This window comes from Heterodontus francisci, unplaced genomic scaffold, assembly GCF_036365525.1.
Source record: "Heterodontus francisci isolate sHetFra1 unplaced genomic scaffold, sHetFra1.hap1 HAP1_SCAFFOLD_136, whole genome shotgun sequence".
NCBI lineage: Eukaryota > Metazoa > Chordata > Chondrichthyes > Heterodontiformes > Heterodontidae > Heterodontus > Heterodontus francisci.
This window is the reverse complement of record NW_027141926.1, coordinates 1,448,038-1,472,865: the sequence shown is the minus strand read 5'-3', so window position 1 is coordinate 1,472,865 and position 24,828 is coordinate 1,448,038. Positions and strand designations below refer to the sequence as shown.

The following is a 24,828-nucleotide window of genomic DNA, read 5'->3' as shown; positions in this document are numbered from 1 at the left end:
TTGCCTAGGTCTCCTACACAGTGCTTCCCCAGTGGCTGCAGCATGGCTGGTGGAAGGCTGCTGTCCTTCACTGAGTGAGACTGCAGATGGCCTTCCAGGACGTTCTCGAGCAGCTCTGGGCCTTGAGGCCTCAGATTAAGACTGCACCAACTCGACATTGGCAGCAGCATCCTGGGCTGGCTGATGGGGAACATCATGGATACTGGTCGAGTGAGAGTGAAGGGCGAACAAACACTGTCATCCTGAGAGAGGATAGCAAGTCCGTGCTCCATGGAACCACTCCCACGGGACGACACCTCAGCAATCTTCATAGCGGCAATGGCCCCCTATTCTGGATACACCACCACATTTATCTGGGATCCGATCTCCAGTGAAGTACTGGAAGTGACCCCCAGTACCTGATTGGCCCTGAAACTTCGCTAGACTTAACTGGGTTGTGGGGCTGCAGCAATGCATCTGGTCCCAGAGCTTGTGAAATACCGGCAGTACGCTCCGCTAAACCCGTACACTTATTTTGGGTCTAGGAATCCAGTGATGGGCAAGGTCCCAGGATTGCAGTGAATCCAGCAGTGGACCCCGTTCCCTGACCGTCCCTAGTTACGCCAAAACACTCTGCAGCAGTGGGTGTGGGCACTGGCCTACTGTAGTACCAGCAGTGCCCCAGCTACCTGCAGGCCCGGGTGATCCGCAACACTTGCCTGGTGTCCGGGTCTCCAGTCATGGCCCTTGTCTCCGGCCTGGTGAATTACCAGCAGTGACCCCGACTATCTGACTGGTCCTGTTGTCCCCACCACATTGAGCTAGGACCTAGGGCTCCAGCGATGGTTCTGTACCCAAATCTGCTGTAGTACTGGCAGTTCCACTGCTTCCAATGGCGTTGCCGATAATACTGAGCTGCTGGCCCTCTGATTGTGCAGCAGCTTTGGCAGGCAGAATCCCCATCATTATAGGGATGTTGACAAATACGAAGTTCCCCTCATATTTTCGGCCCGTGATCAGGAACCACACTGGTTCCATTAAATTCAGCTCCCTGCCTCCAGCAGAAATGCCTGTCACTGGTATTTGATACATACTGATTGTGGTAACAAATGCAAACATGTCACCACAAACCCCTTCAACTGTTGCTGTTCCTCCCAACCTGATGCATAATTTCATGATAATGCTTTCTGCTTCTTAGCCAATGTCATATCCACATGGTCACCAGCGATTTGAACCATGGAGTGCTTGTTTCCAAAGAATTCCATTCGCTTGCATTTGATCACGTGACATTTGAAAGTCCATATAAGTAATATTAACCATGTTACCTTCCACACCATACTCGATTACGTCATTGTAGAACTCGATCATATTTTGTCAGACATGATTGACATTAATATATCCTGGCTGCTTGTCATTTGCAAACTCAAGTTTTTTGTTGTTTTTTTTTCCAAGGCACATATAACTTGTCCACAGATTATAGACAGTCAAAGTTTCCCAATGTTACACCGACGTTAGGCTGCTGGAACTGTAATGACAGAGTTTACCCACATCTCCATTTTTTTGCAAACAGAGTGCAACAGTGGCACAGTGGTTCGCACCACAGCTTCAAAGCTCCAGCGACCCGGGTTCAATTCTGTGTACTGCCTGTGTGGAGTTTGCAAGTTCTCCCTGTGTCTGCGTGGGTTTTCACCGGGTGCTCCGGTTTCCTTCCACCACCAAAAGACTTGCAGTTCGTCGGTAAATTGGCCATTATAAATTGTCCCTAGTAGAGGTAGGTGGTAGGGGAATATAGGGACAGGTGGGGATGTTGTAGGAATATGGGATTAGTGTAGGATTAGTATAAATGGGTGGTTGATGGTCGGCACATACTCGGTGGGCCGAAGGGCCTGTTTCAGTGCCGTATCTCTAAAAAAAACATTTGTCAATCAGGAGTCATCTGTCACTACTCTCATATCCAAGGAGGATTGACAGATTCTGGCCAGTGTCTCTGCTATTTCCACCATTATTTCCATCAGCACGCCTCATACATCCCATCAAGATCGGGTAAATGCTATTCTTTATAGTGGCACAAAAAGTGTTGGATTGAAAGGGGTTAACTGAATCAGTTTGTTCAGTGACTGTAATTAATATCAGTCTCCATGTAACCAAATTGTGTCCCTGGAGGGTTTCCTGCTTTTATTAATAAAGTACTCCTTTCAATGTGTTATCCTGTAGTGTTAGTGGGAACATCAATACTGGCATTAACAAGACCAGTGCCTTTAGATCGAGGGAGAGGATCGATCAGAAAGTGAGAACAGCAGATTGGAACGTAACAACAGTGAGTCAGATTCTGAGAACAATTGATTGGAATGTCACAACAATGGGACAGAATTTGAGAACAGCAGATTGGAATGTTCCAACAATGGGCAAGAGTTTGTCTTATTGGTTTTACAGTCTTACTGCAGCTGATGATTCGCTACCACTAGAGTGGCGGATCACTGATGCACTGAAGATTATTCAGTGCATTTACTATCTCATCCTCACTATTGTTGGTGTCCCTGGTAAGTCACTCTCTATCCAGCTTTTAATTCTAGAAACCATCTTTAACTGCAGTACTGATCTAGGCATTTATTCTGCCCTCTTTGTTACTGTTGTCATTCCTGGTAAACCTCTTTCTTCAGCTATTAACTCTATAAACCATTGCGAACTGCATTAGTGTTCTTTTAATTTACTGTCACAACTTTGCTGCTGTTGGTGCCCCTGGATAGTCTTCATATCCAGCTATTGCATGCGCAAATCACAGTTCAATATATTACTGTCCTTGTTATTTAAGAATTAGGGAGATTGAAGCCATTGTTTTCAGTCCCTAATGCAAACTTTGTCTCCATCCAATGAATCTGCCAATATATGAGGCTGAAACAGACTGCTCAGTTTCTCACCAATCGATTGCAGCCTGAGCTGAGTTACAATACAGTATCCTGTCCATCATCAATCTTGTCTGCTATCACCTCCTTAGGCAATCTGCTCCTTCAGTCACCATCTACCTCCTTGTTAAATCAAGACTCGACTATCCTAATGCTCCCCAGACAAGACTCTCAGTTACAAACTTACATAAACCACAGCCGATCGAAATCTCTGCTGCCAGTATCCTAACTCTTACAAAATGCTGATCATTCATAACCGCTGTGCTCACTTATCTACAGTTGTTCTTGGTCTAGTAGCACACCAAATGTGTTATTCTTATTCTTGTGCTCAGATGTCTTTATGACCCCCATCCCACCAGTTAGTCTCATTCTCCTTGTTTGTTCAGTTTGCTTAAACACTGTTTTTTTCAGGTTTACACTTGCTGCTGTTCAATATTCAGTGTATTAACACCTAATCTGTATTAATGCTTTGTCTTTCAACACACCATTAACATATTGTTTGCCTTTGCTCCGTGACCTTTTGGTCAGCTATGTGGCCTGGTCCAATCTAGACCTCCTTTGGTATCTCTTGCCCCACCCCCACCTCACTTGCTTATAACCTGTGACTTTTCTAATATTTGTCAGTTCCGAAGAAGGGTCACTGACCCGAAACGTTAACTCCACTTCTCTTTTCACAGATGCTGCCAGACCTGCTGAGTGGTTCCAGCATTTCTTGCTTTTATTTCAGATTTCCAGCATCCACAGTATTTTGCTTTTATTTTAGTCTCTTTCTCCTGTCCGTTTCCAATATTCCTACATTTTTTCTCTCCCTTAGAGTATTTCTGCAGGTCATTTTTAAACGTGAATTGTTCTGGCTCTGGATTTCTCTGTGGCTGCAATTCTGGGATCCGTGACACCACTGGTGCTGAGGCTATGCAGCATAGAAGCCTTGAAAGCCACTTATGGATTCTGCCCAGTGGACTTTCATGGTGATCAGAGCATTCCAGCAGCATTGGCACACGTGTTTGAACTTGGTTTGTACATGTTCACTGATGGCCTGTATTCGTTAATTGCACGAGGAACACACTTCCAGCCATATTTAAACGGAGCAGACACCTAATTTGCAGGTGAGGGCCTTTTGACTTACCTCAGCAGTTGTAAATTTAGTGGAGGTGCTGTGGATGGTTTTCTGGAGGTTGCATTGTGAGCTGTTGCAGACATTCAAGGAGGACAGAGGATTTGGTAACCAACTGTGGGTGAGGTATGAGCACAGTAGTTACAGTGCATCTGGGTCTGCAACATGATCAACAAATGGAGCAGAGGGTGTAGAGAGGGGTGGCTTTGCAAAGATGGAGGAGGAGAGGGCTATGTCTTAACTCCCCGGGGTTTCCAGAGGACTTTTCCTACCTACCACTGACCCAGGAGCAATGTGTGAGGTGACTCTGATTCTTTAAGGAGATGGTCGCAGAGCGTGCCATCTCCTGCAACACGAATTCACAGCAGGGTAAGGACGGAGCTGCCAGTGGCTATGAAGGTCACAGTTTGATTGGACGTTTATGCATTCAGTTTTTTTTCCAGGTGGGAGCACGTGACATTTCTAGTATGCTGGCCATTGATATATACACTAGATGGCAGAGGCTATCTATGACGTATGTGATGAATACATCATTTTCTCCATCAGGAGGGAAAGCAAGATGAAATGACCTGTGGTTTTGCCGGGAAAGTGGAATTCCTGACGGTATACGTGTCTATGTGGGGGCTTCATGTCAATAGGTTGAGGTACCGGAGGTGAAATAACTCTCACTCCATTGGTGTTCAGTTGGTATGTGACCAGTACATCATGTTGGTGACTATTCAGTATCCTGGCAGCAACCACGTTACCTGCATTCTGAAGCCGTTGGCCATTCGCTCTATCTTCGGCCTGTGCAGAGAATCAGGATGAGGCTCCTCAGAGACAAAGTTATCCTCCCTATAGACGGCTCATAACCTCCCAACGCTTCCCACCCTTCCCCTGCCACCAACCAATCACGTGAAAATGACCCAAGCATAACCTGAACAATAGAACCACCAGGAACACGGTGGAGCAGACCAACACCGAGAGGTATCAATGCTTCCGATTGCTGAACCGCTCAGGAGGAGCCCTCCGGTACACACCGGCGCAGGGGCCCAAGTTCAAGGTGTTCTGCTGTACCTTTCATATCATCACCATCACAGACATTGGAACCAGGCATCAGGAGGCTACCTTCAGGAGGAGAAGGAGGACGAGGCAGGTCGCATATTTCCTGGATTCCTTCCTCCCTGACTTGTCTAGTGCTGCTACACAGTGTTACCCCTGTGGCTATAGAATATTATATTTGTTATGGGATGTGGGCGTCGCTGGCCAGAGCAGCATTTACTGCCCATGCCTAATTGTTCTTGAAAAGGTCGTGGCGATCTGTTTTCTTGAACCACTGCCATCTAATTAGTGCAGCTATATACACAGTGCTGTTAGGAAGGGAGTTCCACGATTTTTAACCACCGGCAGTGAAGTAACGATTACATAATTCTAAGTCAGGATGGTGTATGGCTTGGAGGGGAACTTTAAGGTGGTGGTATTCCCATGCATCTGCTCCCCTTGCTTTTCTAACTGGTAGAGTTTGCAGGTTTGGAAGGTGCTTTTTAAGGATGCCTGGTGAGTTGCTACAGTTCAACTTGTATATGGTGCACACTGCTGCAACATTGCACCAGTGCTGGAGGCATAGAGCTATGACATGGAAGGAGGCCATTCGGAATGCAGGCTCTCTGCAGAGCAAAACAATCAGCTCAACTTGCCTGTACAATGCCCATATCCCTGCAAGTACATTTTCTGCAAGTGCTCATCCAATTTTTTTTTGATATCATTGATTTGTCTCCGCATCCATCACCCTTATGGGTGGCAATTTCCAGGTCATTACCAACCGCTGCATAAAAAAAAAGTTCTTCTTCACATTCCCTTTGCATCTCTTGCCCAAAATCTTCAATCTGTGTCTCCGATTCTTGTGCCATTACTTAATGGGAACAATTTTACCTTGTCAGCCTTACTTAAGTCCAGCATAATATAGTATACCTCGATCAAATCTCAATCTTCTTTGCACCAGCCAGAAGAACAATAGCTTTTGCAACCTAACTTTGTAACTAAAAATAAACCCATCCTGAAACCATTCTGCTAAATGTCTTATGCATCCTCTTCAAGCATCCTCACATCCTTCCTAAAGTGTGGTGATAAGAACTGGCAGTCCAATTGGGGGATAAACAGAGCTTTATAAATTTTCATTATACCTTCTCTGTTTTTCTTCGCTATTGTTCTATTTATGAAGCCCAAGAATCCATAAGCTTTACTAAAAATACTCTCATTCTGTTCTGCCAACTTCAAAGATCACTGCACATGGAGCGCCAATTCCTCTGTTCCTGCACCTCCCGCATGGCTATATCAAATTCTATCTGCCAATTGTCTGCCTATTGTGCTAGCCTAACTTTGTCGTGTTGCAGGCGGTTCAGATCATCGTCATTGTCGGTCACTCCTCCAAGTTTGTTATCGTCGGAAAATGTTGAAATTCTATCGTATATTACACGTTTCCTGTCATTTAAAACAACAAAAATAATAATAGAAAAAACAGTGGTCCTAGCCATGATATTTGCGGATCACTACTGTCTACCATCCTCCGGTCTGAAATCAATAACCTTTTAACATGACACGCTGTTTACTGCCATTGAACATTTTATTTTTCACCTATTGGATACTGACCCTCCTATTCCATGAGCCACAATTTTGTTAACCAGCCTCTATCTGGTAATTTATCAAATGCTTCCTTCAAATGCAAATGGACATCAACCACTGCATTATCTTCACCAACTTTCTTGCTGAAAATTCTATTAGATAATTCAAGCATGATGTTCCTTCCACAAAGCAGTGCTTGATATCCTTATTAACTCAACCTTTCCAGGTGTCTCTTGATATTTTCCCTGATAATTGTTTCTAAACACCTACTGAGCATTAATGTTGGACTAATTGGTCTTCAATCGCGAGGACGGTCCCTGCACCCTTTTTGGTATAAGGGTGTCACATTTGCCGCTCTGTAATCCTTTGGCACCTCTCCCATCTATGGAATATTGTAATATTATGGCAAGCCCTTCTGTTATCTCAGCACGATTTCCTTCCCCAACCTGGGATGCAAGCCATCCGGACCAGATGGCTTATCTACCTTAAGTGTAGCCAGCCTTTCCGGTACCTCCTCCCTATCAATTGTTACCCGATGCATTGCCTCCACTCTGTTCATTTCCACTGATATTGTGTTACATGCCTCTTTCTAAATAAACAGCGATATGAAGTACTCGTTAAGTATATTTACCTTGCCCTGCACCTCTAAGCATAAATTGCCCTATTTTTGTCTAATACGCACTACTCCACCTCGCACCACCTGATTAATAACTGCATGCCTGTAGAGAATGTTTGCATTCCCTTGTAGATGGTTTTCGGGCTCCCTTGATGTTGAATGGGAGTGAATGTTGAAGGTGGTGGTTGAGGTGTTCATGAATCGGGCTGCTTCGTCCTGAATGGTTTAAACGTCTTGGGTGGTTTTGGACCTGCAGTCATCCAGGCAAGTGAAGATTATTCCATTCCGCTCCTGGCTTGTGTGGTGTGAATGTCACTTGCCAGTGATCAGACCAAGGTTGTTTTTGTCGAGGTATTGCTGCGTGTCGGAACGAACCGCTTCAGTACCTGAACAGTGACACATGGTACTAAACACTGTGCAATCATTAACGAATATATCTGATTCTGACCATATGATGGAGGCAGGTCGTTGATGAAGCAACTGAAGATGGTTGCACTTAGGACACTACCCTGAGGAGCTCGTGCAGTGTTGTCCTGGACCTGTAATGATTGACCTCCAACAGCCACAACCATCTTCCTTTGTGCTATGTACGACTCCAACCAGCAGAGAACGTTTCCCCTGATTCGCATGACTCCAGTTTTGCTAGGGTTCCCTTGATTCGGGGAAGGTTTTGTTAGATTGGGAAATCGTGAATGCGACTCCTTTCTTCTAAAGGGGAGGGAATCAGGAAGCAGGGAACTACAGGCCAGTTAGCTTAACAACTGTCTTAGGGAAAATGTTGGAAGCTATTGATAAAGACATTAAAGCAGGGCATTTAGAAAAAATCAAGCCAGTCAGGCAGAATCGGCATGATTTTTTGAAAGGGAAATCAAGATTAACCAATTTATTGAAGTTCTTTGAAGGAGTTACATGTGCTGTGGTAAAGGGGGACCAGTGGATGTATTGTACTTATATTTCCAGAAGGCATTTGATAAGGTGCCACATCTAAGATTATTGCAGAAAATAAATGCTCATGGTGTAGGAAGTAACATATTTTTATGGATAGAAGATTGGCTAGCTAACAGGAAACAGAGAATAGGCATAAATAAGTAATTTTCTGGCTGGCACGATGGAACGAGTGATTTGACACATGGATCAGTGCTGGGGCCTCAAATTGTTGCAATTTATATAAGTGACATAGATAAAGGGACCGAGGATATGGTTGCTAAATTTTCTGATGACACAAAGATAGGTAGGAAAGTAACTTGTGAAGAGGACTTAAGGGGGCTACAAAGGGCAATAGACAGGTTAAGTGAGTAAGACCTGGCAAATGTAGTATAATATGGGAAAGTGTGAAATTGTCCACTTTGGCAGGAAGAATAAAAAAGAAGCATACTATCTAAATTGTGAGAGATTGCAGAGCTCTGAGATGCAGAGGGATCTTGGTGCCCTAGTCCATGAATCGCATAAGGTTATTGTGCAGGTACAGCACGTAATTAGGAAAGCTAATAGAATGCTATTGTTTATCGTGAGGGAAATTGAATACTAAAGTAGGGAGGTTATGCTTCAGCTACACAGGGCACTGGTGAGATCACATCTGGAGTACTGTGCAAAGTACTGATCTCCTTATTTAAGGAAGAATGTAAATGCATTGGAGATAGTACAGAGAAATTTTACTAGACTAATATCTGGAATGGGCGAGCTGTCTTACGAGGAAAGATTGGACACAAGACATGTATCCATTGGAACTTAGAAGAGTAAAAGGCGACTCGTTTAAAACATGTAAGATCCTGAGGAATCTTGATTGGGTGGATGTGAAAAGGATGTTTCTCCTTGTGGGAGAATATAGAACTAGGCGTCACTGTTCAAAAGTAGGGGGTCGCCCAAATAAGACAGCGATGAGGATTTTTTTTTCTCTCTCTCAGAGTATCATGGAATTCTCTTCCTCAAAAGGCGATGGAAGCAGAGCCTTTTAATACTTTTAAGGAAGAGGTAGATAGATTCTTGATAAGCAAGTGAGTGAAAGCATATCGGAGGTAGGTGGAAACGTGGTGTAATCAGTTCAGCTATGAACTTATTCAATGGTGGAGAAGGCTCTATGCGCCTAGTGGTCTACTAATGCTCCTAATTCGTATGCTCATAGCTCCAATTCTGGTACATCCTCTATTTCCTTGCATTTTTATTTTCCTTCAGATATTTATCTGCATCTGTTTGGATGGTTACTGTTCAATTTGTATCCACCGCCCCCTCAGACAGTGTATTCCAAATCCGAATGACTCATTGCATCAAATAGATTGTTCTCGTGTTACCTCTGCTGTTTCTGCCAGTCACCTTAAATCTGTCTCCTCGTGTTAACAGCTCTCCTCTCGAAGGCAAATATCCCAAGTATACTAGCCTTCATCAAGTGGAGGTGACTTTACTGTCTCAGGCACGTTCGCAGTTTGGATGACTGACACCGGATATTGTATATGGGAAGATAATGCAAACCAGAAGACCATCAGGACGGCCAAAACTCCACTTCAAGGATGCTTGCAGGAGTGACATGAAGGTCATAAACATTGATTGTCACATCTGAAGACACAGGCTAACAGCAGAATAAAATGGTGATATTGCCTCTGGGTTGCATGCACCGCCATGACAATCAATGGCTACACCAGCTTGACAACAGATGCCAATACCAAAAACTGCACCCCCACAACGACACCCGATAACAACCTCACATGCAGCACTTTTGACAGAACATGCCTCTCATTGATTGATCACTTCATCCATCAAGCTAAACAACACCGGTATGAAAATATCCCATAGCAAATGGATTTGCTGCATGTCCATCATCTCCCAGTGATCGATGGATGTCAGCAAAGTGCTGGCGATTGGCACGTCCGATATTGGAAAAAGTTTATCTTGTTTTAATTTGACTAAATACTTTATAACGCTAAAGACCTCTATCAAATCTTTTCTGAAACGCCTCTGCCTTAAGGAGAGCAACCCCAGCTTCTCCAATATATCTACTTAACTGTAATCAATCATCCCTAGAGGTACCCCAGTGAATTTCTTCAGAAACGTCTCCAAATCCTTCACATCCTACCTAAAATGTGGTGCCCAGTGTTGAACTCAATAATCCAGGTGGGGCCTATCGAATGTTTTCTGTAGGTTGGGCATAACTTCCCGGTCTTTGTGCTCTTTGCCTCCATTATAAAGCCTCTGGACCTATGTGCTTTATTAACTGCTTTGTTAACCTTTTGTGTCATCTTTCAAGAATTGTGCATTTACATCACTACTCTTGCACCCCATTTGTAGTTGCACCATTTAGTTTGTATTGCTTATCCTCATTCATCCTCCCAAAATATATTACCTCACATATCGGCCTTGCTCATTACATATTGGGAAGACTGAAGCCATTGATGACAACGCTTCCTAGCTACAGGCTCCTTTGCAGCTGTCTGCGACTGAACAAGACTGTTTAGAGAAACTTAGTGTGACTGTTGAACCTGAGATGAGCTTCTGACCAAATGTTCATACCATCACTAAACCAGTCTAATTCCACCCACGTAACATCGCCCGAATTCACCCTTTCCCGCTTCTCTGCTGCTGAAACACTCAGCCTTACTTTTGTTACCTCTAGCCTTGACTATTACAACAAAGAACTGACTGGTCTCCAATATTCTACCCTCCAAAACTTGATGTGATCCAAAACACTGCCCTCCGTCTCACACCATGTCCCACTCAGACATGACCCCTATGCTCACTGGCCTACATTGTTTCCTGGTCAAGCAATGCCTCCATTTTAAAACTTAAATCTGTGTTTTCGTTTCCACCATCGCCTCACCTCTCCCTGACTCTATAATCTCCTCTTGAAAGCAACCCCCGAACACCACTGCTCACTTCATTCCAGATTCTTGACCATCACTGATTTGAATTACTCTACCATTGGTTGCCATACCTTCAGCTGCCTAGATCCTAAGTTCTTAAATTCCCTCTGTAAACTTTACATTGACAGGCAGGAGGCAGAACAAAATGGTTAGGACCTGTATTTTGCAGAACGGAGAAAAAATACATCTGCCTGAAAGAGAAGGCTTTCTTCTCTTGTAAAACAAGAAATTTTACACTTGAGGTGGTGGCTGTGGTCTGCCTGGAGAGACAAAAAGACCCATGGATTGGAAATAACCCAGATAAAGAGGAGTTGCCGCTCTCTGTGGAGAAAGTCTCCTTTGCTGAGAGGAAGCCCTGCATTTTTTTTTAAAGCTAGAAGATTCCTATTGCTGCCAGTCTCTGGAAAATCTCTGGCTAAGGAGTGATTCTTGTTGCCTTTTACGTTATGGGAGATCCTGAAAGCTGAAGAAAGCTTCTATTGCAAGATTACTATTAAAGGTCGACCTGTTGTTGCACCCTTTGCTGAAAGATCGGTGTGACGCCTGCTGCATTCAAAGTACTGCGAACGCCTATCTGGGACTGTTCGTCAACCTTTTTCTTTTGGGCCTCTTATCTCGAGAGACAATGGGTAAGCGCCTGGAGGAGGTCAGTGGTGTGTGGAGCAGCGCCTGGAGTGACTATAAAGGCCAATTCTCGAGTGACTGGCTCTTCCACAGGTGCTGCAGTAGTGTGCAGTAGTGGGAGTGAATTAACAGTGCATTACTCCAGCGTTGCTCTTAACAAAAGCACACATTGAAGCAAATGAAAACGATCTGATAGCCATTACGTGGACATAGCTGCAGGATGACAAGGATTGGCTCCTGAATATTGAGGGGTATATGACCTTTATGAAGTCCAGGAAGCTAGGTAACGCTGGAGGGCTAGCATGGTCAATAAAGGATGGATTTCGTGCAATATTTAGAGATGACGTTGGTTCAGGAGATAAGGATGTAGAATCATTTTGGTTGGAGATGAGGAATAGTAGGAGTAATAAGTCACCAGTGGGAGTGGTCAACCTGCCCGCTAACAGTAACCATAATATAGGACGAAGTATACAAGAATAAATGTTGGGTTCCTGCAATAAAAGGATTGCAATAATCATGCGTGATTTTAATCTACATATAAACTGGAAAAATCAGATTGACAACATTAGTCTGAATGAGGAGTCATAGAAAGCTTTGTGATAGTTTCTTAGAGCAACATGTTCTGGAGCCAACCAGACAGCAGGTTATATTAGACTTGGTATTGTGTAATGTGTCAGGATGAATTAATGATCTCATAGTAACGGCCCTTCTAGGTAGCAGCGAGCACACTATGATTGAATTTAACATCCAGTTCGACAGAGAGAAGAGTAGGTCTAAGACTAATATTTTAAACTTAAATAAGGGAATCTATCTGGGCATGAAAGCTGAGCTAACTAAAGTGAACTGGACTACTAGGCTTGGAGAAAGATTAACATAGATATAATATAGACAGGTTGAGTGAGTGGGCAACAAAATTGGCAGAGGGAGAATAATGTGGGACAATGTGAAGCTCACTTTGGCAGGAAGATTAAATAAAAATCAGAGAATTGCTTAAAAGTAGATTGACTGCGGAATTCCGAGGTGCAGAGCATTCTAGATGTTCTAGATTATGTCATAAAAAGTTAGTATGCAGTTACAGCAAATCATAAAGAAGGCTAATAGAATGCTATTCTTGATTACAAGAGGAATTGAAAATCAAATTAAGGAATTTATGGTTCAGTTGCACACGGCATTGCTGGGGCTACATCTCAAATATTGTGTGCAGTTTTGGTCTCCTTATTTAAGGAATGATGTAAATACGTCGGAGGCGGTAAAGAGAAGGTTTATTAGATTGATACCTGGAATGAAAGGGTGGCCTTATATGGAAAGGTTGGAAAACAGGGGCTTCTTTTCACTGGACTTCAGAAGAGTGAGGGGAGACTAGATTGAAGTATGTACGAACCTGAACGGTCTTAATAAGGTAGATGTACAGAGGATGTTTTCTCTTGTGGCTGAGTCCATTACCAGGGGGCACTGTTTTAAAATTAGCTGTCGCCATTTTAGGACAGAGATGAGGCGATTTTTTTTTCTCTCACAGGGTTATGTGACTTTGAAACTCTGTCTCAGAAGGTGGTGCAGGCGGGGGTCATTGAATATTCTTAAGGCAGAGGTAGGTAGATTGTTGTTAGGCAAGGGAATCAAAGGTTGTCGGGGTAGATGGGAGTGTGGAATCCGAGACACAAACAGATCAGCCATGGCCTTATTGAACGGCAGAGCATGCTATAGGGCCGAATAGCCTGCTTCTGCTTCTAATTCGTACGTATCTATGCTCGTATGTTCGTATGACAGCGCTGACACAATGGGCCGAATAGCCTTCTTCTCTGCTGCATCAATCTCTGATTCCATGAACAAGAGACAGAGGATGGAGAATGAGGGAGGGAGAGAGAGAGAGGGAAATAAAGTAAGAATGAAACAAAGGAAAATAGAGTCGGTTTTGTGCTGTTTTTTGTGAGTAGGGGTTGTGATTCGTGATCTGTCCATACCCGTTACTGTTGAGGCAGGTAATACACAAACTTCATACAGCCTCTTCATTTCCATGAATTCTACCCGCGCTGCTGTCTCTCTGCACGCTTAACAAAGGCCTAACTGTGTGTGGAACTGGCTCCTGTATCAGCCAGGGTACAGCTCTTAAAGGTAGTCTGTCCCAACGCACGGTTTCACAGGAGGCTGCTGCTGCTGACTGTGAATGCTACAATTTGAGTCAAGGCAAATGGAATACGAGGGCAGAGGGAGGGATCTGTGGTTCACGGATGTGTCGGTGGAGGCCTTAGTCAAGGAGGCTGAGGCAATATTTGCGTGGGGTAAAGCGGAGACCCTCAGGAAATGTCCTCCGAAGGGGCTGGGAACAGGTGGTCAGGGAGGTCAATGCGAGAAGTCTGGCTCCGAGGGCAGCAGTGCTAGAAGAAGTTTAATGAGCTTACACGGGTGGTCAATGTCAGTGAATTCATCTCCACATTGCAACTTCTACCCCCAAAACCACCAAAGTCTAATACTTCTCAAATCACGACACAACCATCACTGAGCCATCAGCAGTCCCTAACACTCAGGACTGACGCCTAGCATTTACATACTCCATCTCACTCTCACACATTTTCCACTGATGACAGCCTCACACTTATCTGTCACTGCCTCGACATACCTCCAGCTATTCAGCTATGGCAGGCACATCACCCAAACAAATTGCAGCACAATCACCGACATTCTGCCCTCTCTCTGGGGACATAATTGCGTCTCTAATACTCTGTGTGTGGTGGCCAATAACATTCCAGGTGGGTTCAACACAGGTCAGGGAAAGAATTGCATCGTTACTAAAATGTGTACTGTGGTCAGTAGCACTGCCAGTGTATTAGCACAAGCTGGGGATATAACTGGGCCTTTCCTGCTCGCTGTGTGGGTCAGTATCACACCGGGAGGGATTGCAACTGGCCGGTGATAGACTTAGGCCTTTCCTGCTCCCTGTGTGCATCAGTATCACACCGGGTGGGATGAAGACATGTTGGGGATAGAATTGCTTCTCCATTTGCAACAGGAGACTTGGAATCTGCCCCATTTAGTTCAACCTCCAAGTTTTAGCATTCAATTTTCACAGAGAAAAGTTATTTTTTTCTCAGTTTTTAAAAGCTTTACGAATTCGTAGAGTTCAAAACAAAAACAACAAAACTCTTGTGACACCTTGGTAAAATGAAACGACCTTCTTTAATATGTTTCATTACCATGCAAATCAGACGTAAAAAAAACTATCGGAATATATTTACGCATTCATGCCCCCATTTACTCCACTGGTAGATAACACAATTTTGCTTTGTACCATTGTTATTCATGTAACTCACTAACGTTACATTCGTGACAAAGCATCGGCAACTACAATGTTTCATCACCACCCCCCACCCCCCGCCCCCGAAATGTGTACAATCTTCAAATCAAATGGTTGCAACAATAAGCTCCATCTGAATATTTTGGCATATTGGTTTTTAACTTTTACCACATATCTTCTTCCCATTCAGCGAATTTCAAACTTCCAAACATAGTCTCCAAGTTGTTTCATGTGTTCATTCCAAGTGTCCCTACAGAACAGCACTTCAGCAAGTTGAACTGAAAAGTTAGAAACAGTGGCCATTAGTGGTTCACTAGTGTCTGTGAAGTTTTTTGAGTATCCATTACACTGTGTGGTATGACTGGACACTGATAAAGACCATGTGGTGTGACACAATGTATACTACAAACAGCAAGCGTATCAGCACCGATCCCTGTAGTACACGACTTGTCATAGGCTTCCACTCACAAATACAACTCTCAGCCAGTACCCTCTGCCTCCTGCCACTAAGCCAATTTTGGAGACAATTTGCCCTGAATCCCATGAGCTCTTACGTTCTTAACCAATCTCCCATGCGGGACCTTATCTAAAGCCTTACTGAAGTCCATGTAGACTACATCGACTGCTTTACCCTCATCTGCACATCTAGTCACCACCTCGAAAAATTCAATCGAGTTAGTTAGACACGATCTCCTCCAACAAAGCCATGCTGACTATGCCTGTTTAATCCCGACCTCTCCAAATTTATCCTGTGTCTCATAACTTTTCCAATAGTTTCCCAACCACTGCTGTTAACTCAAAGGCCTGTAATTATCTGGTTTATCCCGACTGCCATTCTTGAATAATGGTACCACATTCGCTGTCCTCCAGTTCTCTGGTACCTCTCCTGTGACCACAGAGGTTTTGAAAATGTGTGACAAGAGCCCCTGCTATCTCCTCATTTGCCTCTGGGACACATCTCAAAGACCAAAGAAAATTACAGCACAGGAAAAGACCATTCGGCCTTCCAAGCCTGCGCCGATCCAGATCCTCTATCTAAACATGACGCCTATTTTCTAAGGGTCTGTATCTCTTTACTTCCTGCCCATTCAGGTATCTGTCTAGAAACATCTTAAATGACGCTGTCGTGCCCGCGTCTACCACCTCCGCTGGCAAGGCGTACCAGGCACCCACCACCCTCTGCGTAAAGAACTTTCCACGCATATCCCCCCTAAACTTTTCCCCTTTCACTTTGAACTCATGACCCCTAGTAATTGATGCCCCCACTCTGGGAAAACGCTTCTTGCCATCCAACCTGTCTATACCTCTCATGATTTTGTACACCTCAATCAGGTCCCCCCTCAACCTCCGCCTTTCTAATGAAAATAATCCTAATCTAATCAACCTCTCTTCATAGCTAGCGCCCTCCATACCAGGCAACATCCTGGTGAACCTCCTCTGCGTCCTCTCCAAAGCATCCACATCCTTTTGTTAGTGTGGCGACCAGAACTGCACGCAGTATTCCAAATGTGGCTGAACCAAAGTCCTATACAACTGTAACATGGCCTGCCAACTCTTGTACTCAATACCCCGTCCGCTGAAGGAAAGCATGCCGTATGCCTTCTTGGCCACTCTATTTACCTGCGTTGCCACCTTCAGGGAACAATGGACCTGAACACCCAAATCTCTCTGTACATCAATTTTCCCCAGGACTTTTCCATTTACTGTATACTTCACTCTTGAATTGGATCTTCCAAAATGCATCACCTCGCATTTGCCCTGTTTGAACTCCATCTGCCATTTCTCTGCCCAACTCTCCAGTCTATCTATATTCTGCTGCATTCTCTGACAGTCCCCTTCACTATCTGCTACTCCACCAATCTTAGTGTCGTCTGCAAACTTGCTAATCAGACCACCTATACTTTCCTCTAAATCATTTATGTATATCACAAACGACAGTGGTCCCAGCACGGATCCCTGTGGAACACCACTGGTCACACGTCTCCAGTTTGAGAAACTCCCTTCCACTGCTACTCTCTTGTTGCCCAGCCAGTTCGTTATACATCTAGCTAGTACACCTTGGACCCCATGCGCCTTCACTTTCTCCATCAGTCTACCATGGGGAAAATTATCAAACGCCTTCCTGAAGTCCCTGTATATGACATCTACAGCCCTTCCCTCATCAATCAACTTTGTCACTTCCTCAAAGAATTCTATTAAGTTGGTAAGATATGACCTTCCCTGCACAAAACCATGTTGCCTCTCACTGATAAGCCCATTTTCTTCCAAATGGGAATAGATCCTATCCCTCAGTAACTTCTCCATCAGCTTCCCTACCACTGACGTCAGGCTCACCGGTCTATAATTACCTGGATTATCCCTGCTACCCTTCTATCTCATCTGGTTCCGGAGATTTATCCACTTTTTAAGCCCCCTAAAACTGACACACTTCCTCCCTTTCAATGCTAATATGTTCAAATATATCACAATGCTCCTCCCTGATCTCTACACCTATATCATCCTTCTCCATAGTGAACACAGATGCAAAGTAATTATTTAAAACCTCACCTATGTCCTCCGGCTCCACACACAGATTGACACTTTGGTCCCTAATGGGCCCAGCTCTTTCCCTGGTTATTCACTTGCCCTTAATATGCTTTAAAAACGCCGTAGGGTTAATCTTTATCTTGCCCGTTGGGGCTTTTTTCTTGTCCGCTCTTAAATCTCTTAATTACTTTTTTTAAGCAACCCCTACACTTTCTATACTCCTGTAGTGCCTGCGCTGTTTTCGGCACTTCGAATCTGCTATAAGCCTCTTTATTTCCTGATCCAATCCTCTAAATCCCTTGTAATCTAGGGTTCCTTTAAATTGTTGGTCCTCCCCTTCATCTTAATGGGTACATGTTAACTCTGAACTCTCACTATTTCCTCTTTGAATGAGCCCCACTTCTATGTACTTTAGAAGAGCGTGTTGTACTGTGATTAAAGAAGACTTGTTAAACATCTCATTTGGACTATCTAAATTCCAAAGACAGTTTCAGATACTCGGTTGTCTGTCTGTGGTTAATTTCACCTCCAAAAGTGGAACTTGTTTAGCCATTGTTCGGGTTACTGCACATGCAGGAAATATTCCTGGAACTTGTTTCCGTAATTGTTCTGTTTCTTGAACTTCACCTGGTTTCTCCGTGACTGCAGAAGAAACTGACACACTTCCTCTGGCCAAATATTCCCCAGGACTTCGTCAACTCCCTCTACTGGCAAAGTATGGACAGCTTTGACAGTTGTTGTTCCAGGCATTAGGTCAGTGTCTAGATGCACTCGATGCAAAGGTATGGGCATATACACCCCAATAATACCATATACTAAACCTTTAGCGTTCATTGCGCTCTCTGGTGGAAATGTTATACCTTTCCCCAGAAAAACAATTTGGTTGTTCCTGTATCCTTAAGCATTATGATGGGTGTGCCTGCCTTACCTGAGGGATATGAAATTATTTTTCCTTTTGACAAGAAGAACCTTCTGTCGATAAGATTCAGGGACTAAATCAAACACAGCGAGAATAGCCCTTTTTTGCCATCTCATAATCTGCAGAAGCCTCTTCAGGAAGCATGGTTTAAACTTCATGAGCTCTGCCTAACAAGCTGTTTTGCATAAACACTGTCCAGCTTTCATTTGTCCAGTTCAATTGTTTGGCTATTTTTTCAAAAGAAATGAAAAATGCCTCGGCCTCCATTTCCTCAAACTTAAGGACAACTTCTATAAATTTAAGCACAGTTTCGCTTGTTCCTGGGCTGTATTCAGATTCATTTTGACCAGAATTTCCCCTGGAGTCAGTACTGCACCTTTGTCTTCGTTCCATGTCTTTAAGTTAAATTCCCTCTTTTTCAAATTCAAGCTTTATTTTTATTGTCAATTCTTTCTCAGTCTTAAGATTTCTTCGTCCTTCTTCTGCTCAGTTTTTTTTTCATTTCTAACTGAATCTTAGCCAATTCTACTGCATCACCCTTTGACTTGTTTTCTTCTTCTTCTTCTTCTTCTTCTTCTTCTTCTTCTTCATCTTGCAGTTGCAAATGTTGAACAATGTTGTCAATTATCTCTTATTTTTAGTACCTGATTTCAAATTGAACCCCAATTGTGCTACCAAATCTTTCAGTTCAAATTTGGTTAAAGTTTTCAAGTCACTGAGGGACACATTCCCCGCCCCACCCCACAGCAAAAAAAATTAAAAATAAACTGCAGCAGCTGCTAATGCCATTCCAATGTTATAGATTTTAACCTTATAAAAGAAAACTGGTTCTTTTTTTTTTCTCTTTCAAATTATTACTCCCCTCACAATTAACGTAATTGGCATAGGAAACGATCCCCACATGAACCCCCAATTAATATGTTATGATCAAGGCGGGAGTACTGCACTGTCAATTCAGTCCCACTAATTTATAAGTCATAGCATATTAGTGGAGTTTCCCGTCTATTGGAAAATAGTCAAATCAAACACCCGAAGTATCCCCCAGAATAAAGCATACCAAATTAGTTTGTTGTACAAAACGACAAAATTAGCTATTTATTGATAAACTGTGATTTAAAAAACAATGAAAGAACTCTAGATGTAAAAAAAATCTTATTCTTCCTAACCCTCATGCACACACGTAGACATTCAAGAAAACAAAACTTTTAACTGGTTATAAAAGGATGTTTTGAATTTCAACTGCTTCTTAGGAATAATAAAATAATTAGGTTTTCACGTTCTGGTAGGGTATTTCTGGGCCAGTGAGATGTCTCTGAGTTGAATAGTCGGATGCCACTGGATGTCTCTCCAGGCGAGGATGATGAACATTCTGTGACGTCTAGGTGTTCACAGCACTTTGCCTGCAGCAGACATCACACAGCTCTTTCTGCAAAGTGTGTAACAACAGGTCTACCTGGGTTTTGAACTAACAATCCAGCAATAGAAGCTTTCTTGAGCTTTCAGCATCTCCGAAAACAGGAATCACTCCTGAGGCAGAGATTCCTCAGAGGCTGGAGGCAATACGAATCTGCAAGTTTAAAAAAAAAAATGCAGGGCTTCCTCTCAGCAACGGAGACTCTCTCCACGGAGAGCATCAATTCCTCTTTCTCTGTGGCTTTTCCTGCCCAGGGAACCTTTTCTCCCGCCAAGCAGACCAAAGACACTAACCCAAATGTAGAACTTATTTTTTTGTAACAAGAGAGGCAACCTTCTCCTTCAGAGAATGATTCCACCCCCCACCCCCGGTCTGCAAAAACAAGGTGCCAGCCAGTCTGTTCTCCTTCCTGCCTATCCAGTTCACTGATCGTTCACAAAGAAAGAAATTAATGAACACTAACAATATGTCACGTGACCTGTCATTTCCCTTACTGTTGTTTGGAACAGGTGCCTTGCAGTCTCTCCCACTCAGTTCACTCGCCAAGTTTCAGCATTCAATATTCACAAAAAAATCCTTTCTATCAGTTCTCAAAAGCACACAAAATTCTTCGCTTTAAAAAATCACACTTGTGACACTATCAATTCATCTACTTTTTTTTGAATGCTACGTGCATTCAGATACATAGCCTTTCATTTTGCCTTTTGCTTATCATTGTAACATCTAGTCTCGAACGCTGGTCCATTCTTAGGCTTTTCTCTGTGTCACTCCCTGCCATTCTCTAACCTTCATTTCACATTTTATTATCTTGCTGTCCTGCCATGACTATAACCCTTGATTCGCTTCATGTACATAAGCTTGATCCATCGCCCGCCTTGTTTAGTTTAAAGCACTCTCTACTTCTCTAGTTTCCTGCAACATTGGCCCCAGTTCGATCCGCTCTGAACTGGACTGTCTGCTGGTCTGTCTCTCGCTGACGCCACTGTTATACACTGACTGTGGCTACTGACTGTAGCCCTGCTACTTGTGCAGGCCGCCCAGTAAAACAAGAGAGCCTCACTGTAGGATTGGAGCAGGACCCCTCCGTGTGCAATCTGTGGCCCATGGATGGACTCCCGGCAGCAAAGGCTGCTTCGACATTAAACACTCCTGTACTCAACGACTACCCTCAACCAGCTTCCAGGGGCTACCGGACTGGCACCAACAACCTCACCGCACTTACTTGGGGTCTGGTACTCCAAGGCCGCTCCTGGTCCAAGGCCTGGTGTACCAGCAGTGATCCCCACTCCCTGACTGGCCCTGGCTGCACCTGCCCCCACCCCCTTCACCTTCCTGGATTCTGAGAATCCAGCGATGGTCCTGCTCCAAGGACTGGTGCACTTCCGGCAGTTGCCCTCAGCCGTAACGAGCCCCAGCTGCCCTGCCACACATACCTGGTGTCTGGTTGTCCAGGATGGCCCTGGCCCCAGTCCTGGTCTTGTACTAGCAGTGCTCCCCTCTTTTTTACAGACCCATGCAACAGTGCACCAATCTTCTTGGCTCTGAGTTTCCAGCGAAGGTCCTGTTTTCAGGCAGTGGTCACCGTTCCGTGACTGATCCCGGCTACCACACCACATATCTCTGGGAACCGACCTCCAGTGATGTTCCTTGTCCCAGGTCTTGTGCAGTATGGACACTGGCTCCCGGTCCCTGACTGTCCCTGAAACCCCACCACATTAAACTGCGGTGTGGGGCAGCAGCAATGCAACTGTTTCCAGACCTGGTGTGATGCAATGGGCCCCACCCTCTGAGTCCCCCCCGTAAACCCCTACACTTAGCTAGGATCTGGGATACCAGTGATGTTCCAGTTCCCAGGAATGCAGTAGATCCAGCAGTGGCCTCCGCCCCCTTTCCAGTCCCAGCGACCTCAGAACACTTACCTGGGGTCCATACTCAGCAACAGTAGGCATGGGCTCGGGCCTGGTGTAGTACCAGCTGTGCCCCTCACTACCTGACCGTCCCTGGCAACCCCACCACACTTAGCTGGGGTCCAGGATCTCCAGCGATAGCCCTCGTCCCAGGCCTTGTGTAGTACTGGCAGTGGCACTGAGTCACTAACTGGCCCTGGTGTCGTAAACCACACTTGCCTCAAGTCCATGGCTCCAGAGACGGTGCTGAACTCAGGCGCTGTGTAGTACTGGCAGTCCCACTGTTCCCTGTAGCACTGTCTGTCTTACTGAGATGCTGGTCGTCTGATTGTTCAGCAGCTTTGGCAGGCGGGATCCCTATCTCAAAGGGATGGGGCCATGGCGCCGCGCAGTAAATTGCTCGAGTGCTACTGAATTAGACCGGGTAATGGCTCTCAATTCCCAAGACGAGGTTCCCCTCACGTTTTCTGACCCCTGGAAACAGCTCCGCTGTCTCCACGACATTCAGCTAAATTTCTCTCTCCAGCAGAAATCCCTCTCATTGAAACAATAATTAGATACATAATGAATGTGGTAAAATATGCACAAATGTCACTCCGATCGCCTTCAAACTGTTGTTTTGACTCCCAACCCGATATATATTTCCCGATAATTCCCCTAGCTTACAGTGAAGTGAGTGACGATTGAGATTAGTTCTTTCATTGATTTATTTAGAAGACGCATTCCCAATTATTGCTTTGAAATAAATGAATTCCGTTCTGCCTGCCACAGGTGAGGAAATCTCTCAGTCAGTCCAACGTTTAACTTTCTGTACAAGAGCAAAATGCTGCCATTGCTGTAAATCAGAAATAAAAACAGAAAATGCTGGAAATGTTCCGCAGGTCTGGCAGCATCTGTGGAGAGAGAAACAGAGTATTTGTTTCATTCATTGACCCTTTATTAGAACAAGGGGAGATTACAGTTGGAACAGTTTTTAAACCAGGCAGGGAAAGGGGGGTGGGGATTAAGATCAACATGGAGTTTAACAATTTCAATGTCATCCTTTTGTCATTTAATCACTCCTTCCTTCCACCATACCACAGACTTTTTTGTTTCTTTTTTCATGTCCAATCATTTCAATATGTCACTGGATACAGGAACACATTTATAAATCTCAATAAGTCCTTAATTCTTTGCTCCCAGCCTGATATATAATTTCTCTGTTTATTTCCCTTCCTCACAGTTAACTTGCTTACGATTGGGATCATGTCTCGGCGAAAGTGCGGTCTCTCCAAATGTGTCACTCGCTACCTGGTGGCCATGGCAACGGCGGATCTACTGGTCATTATCCTCGACCTGATAATGAGGCACATTCCCATTGTTTATTGGGAACAGTTTCAGTTCCTGGAGTCCATCCCCATGTGTAATATCCACGCCGTCCTGCTTTATGCAGCCACAGACTGTTCTGTCTGGTTCACTGTCACTTTCACCTTTGATCGATTTGTGGCCATTTGTTGCCAGAAGCTGAAAAGTAAATATTGTACTGAGAAAACGGCGGCTGTGGTTCTGGGAACAGTGACTGCGTTGAGCTGTTTAAAGAACATCTTCTGGTCTTTTATGCTAACAGATGAGTATAGGCTGGGGAACTACCCCTGGTTTTGCCAGGTAACAGTCGATGTTTGGTTCTCTCGGGTTTGGGGAACAGTCGAGTTCTTCCACAACATTCTAACCCCGGGGCTCCCATTTGTGGTGATTCTGCTGCTCAATGCTCTCACCATCAGACACATTTTAGTGAGCAACAGAGGACGCAGGAGACTCCAGGCTCACAGGAGTGGCGAGAATCGCAGAGACCCAGAGATAGAGAGCCGAAGGAAATCCATCATTTTACTGTTAGTTATCTCGGCCAATTTCATCCTGCTATGGGTTGTGTTTATGGTGAATTCGATATGGTGGCGGATGTGGGGTCTGGGGTTTGTGTCTGTGTCTGTATATCTACCTGATTTTGTGCAGGAATTGGCTTTCATGCTGCAACTCCTGAGTTGCTGCACAAACACTGCGATTTATGCCGTGACCCAGACTCATTTCAGAGAGCAATTGAAGAATGTGCTGAAATATCCCTTCACTACAATTGTGAAATTCTGTCAATAATGAGAGGAAATGAATCACTATCACACGCTACCATGGGGCGCGGCCTCTCGCTAACGTGACAGAGTGAGGTGAGGTCTGTCGCTATGGTGGCGGAATGGGGCGGAGCCTGCCACTATGGACATAGGTTGGAGATGTAACCCGCTGCGAGGTGACCTGGAAGGAGCGAGGCCTGTCTCCACTGTGACAGAGAGGGCGTGCGTCCTTTCTTTATGGAGGCAGAGCGGGGTGGGGGTGGCTTAATTGTGTCTGAACTCTGGCAAGGCCTATGGCGATGGAGACAGTGTGGGGGCAGATCCTGTTGCTATGGTTTCTGAGCGCGGGCGGAATCTGTCGCTAAGGAGACAGAGTGAGGACGGGGACTTTCACAATGCGCTGATAATTGGCAAGTAACATTTGCGCCATACAAGTGCCAGGAAATGGCCAACTCTCCTTGGCAGTCAATGACATCACGATCGCTCAATCCCTCACTATCAAAATCTTGCAGTTTGCCATTGACCATAAACTGAACTGGAGTAGCCAGATAAATACCGTGGTTACAAGAGCAGGTCAGAGGCTGGGAATCCTGCTGCGAGTAACTCACCTCCGGACTCACAAAAGCCTGTCCACCACCTACAAGGCACAAGTCAGGAGTGTGATGGAATACTCTCCACTTGCCTGGGTGAGTGCAGCTCCAACAACACTCAAAAAGCTGAACACCATCCAAGACAAAGCAGCCCGCTTTATTGGCACCCCATCTACTACCATTCACTCCTTTCACAACGAACGCACAGTGGCAGCAGTGTGCACCAATCTACAAGATGCACTGCAGCAATGCCCCAAGGTTCCTTCGAAAGCACATTCCAAATCCGCAACCTCTGCCACCTAGAAGGACAAGGGCAGCATTTTCGTGGGAACATCACCACCTGCTGATGCCCCTCCAAGCCACACACCATCCTGACTTGAAGAATATCATCTT

General features: G+C 44.7%; 1 protein-coding gene across 1 annotated transcript; it reads left to right on the top strand.

Moving 5' to 3' along the window:
* Positions 1–1,193: 1,193 nt before the first annotated feature.
* Positions 1,194–23,873, top strand: LOC137365651 (probable G-protein coupled receptor 139). Its single transcript, XM_068028020.1, has 3 exons — positions 1,194–1,285; positions 2,194–2,519; positions 22,969–23,873. The coding sequence occupies exons 1-3, from the start codon at positions 1,194–1,196 to the stop codon at positions 23,871–23,873; spliced, it is 1,323 nt and encodes a 440-aa protein (XP_067884121.1).
* The last annotated feature ends 955 nt before the right edge of the window (positions 23,874–24,828 follow it).

Coding starts and splice junctions, on each gene's coding strand:
- LOC137365651 (XM_068028020.1), top strand. CDS start 1,194: ATGGTCACCAGCGATTTGAACCATGGAGTGCTTGTTTCCAAAGAATTC. Junction 1,286..2,193: donor ACATTTGAAAGTCCATATAA/GTAATATTAACC, acceptor GTTATCCTGTAG/TGTTAGTGGGAACATCAATA. Junction 2,520..22,968: donor CACTATTGTTGGTGTCCCTG/GTAAGTCACTCT, acceptor CCTTCCTCACAG/TTAACTTGCTTACGATTGGG.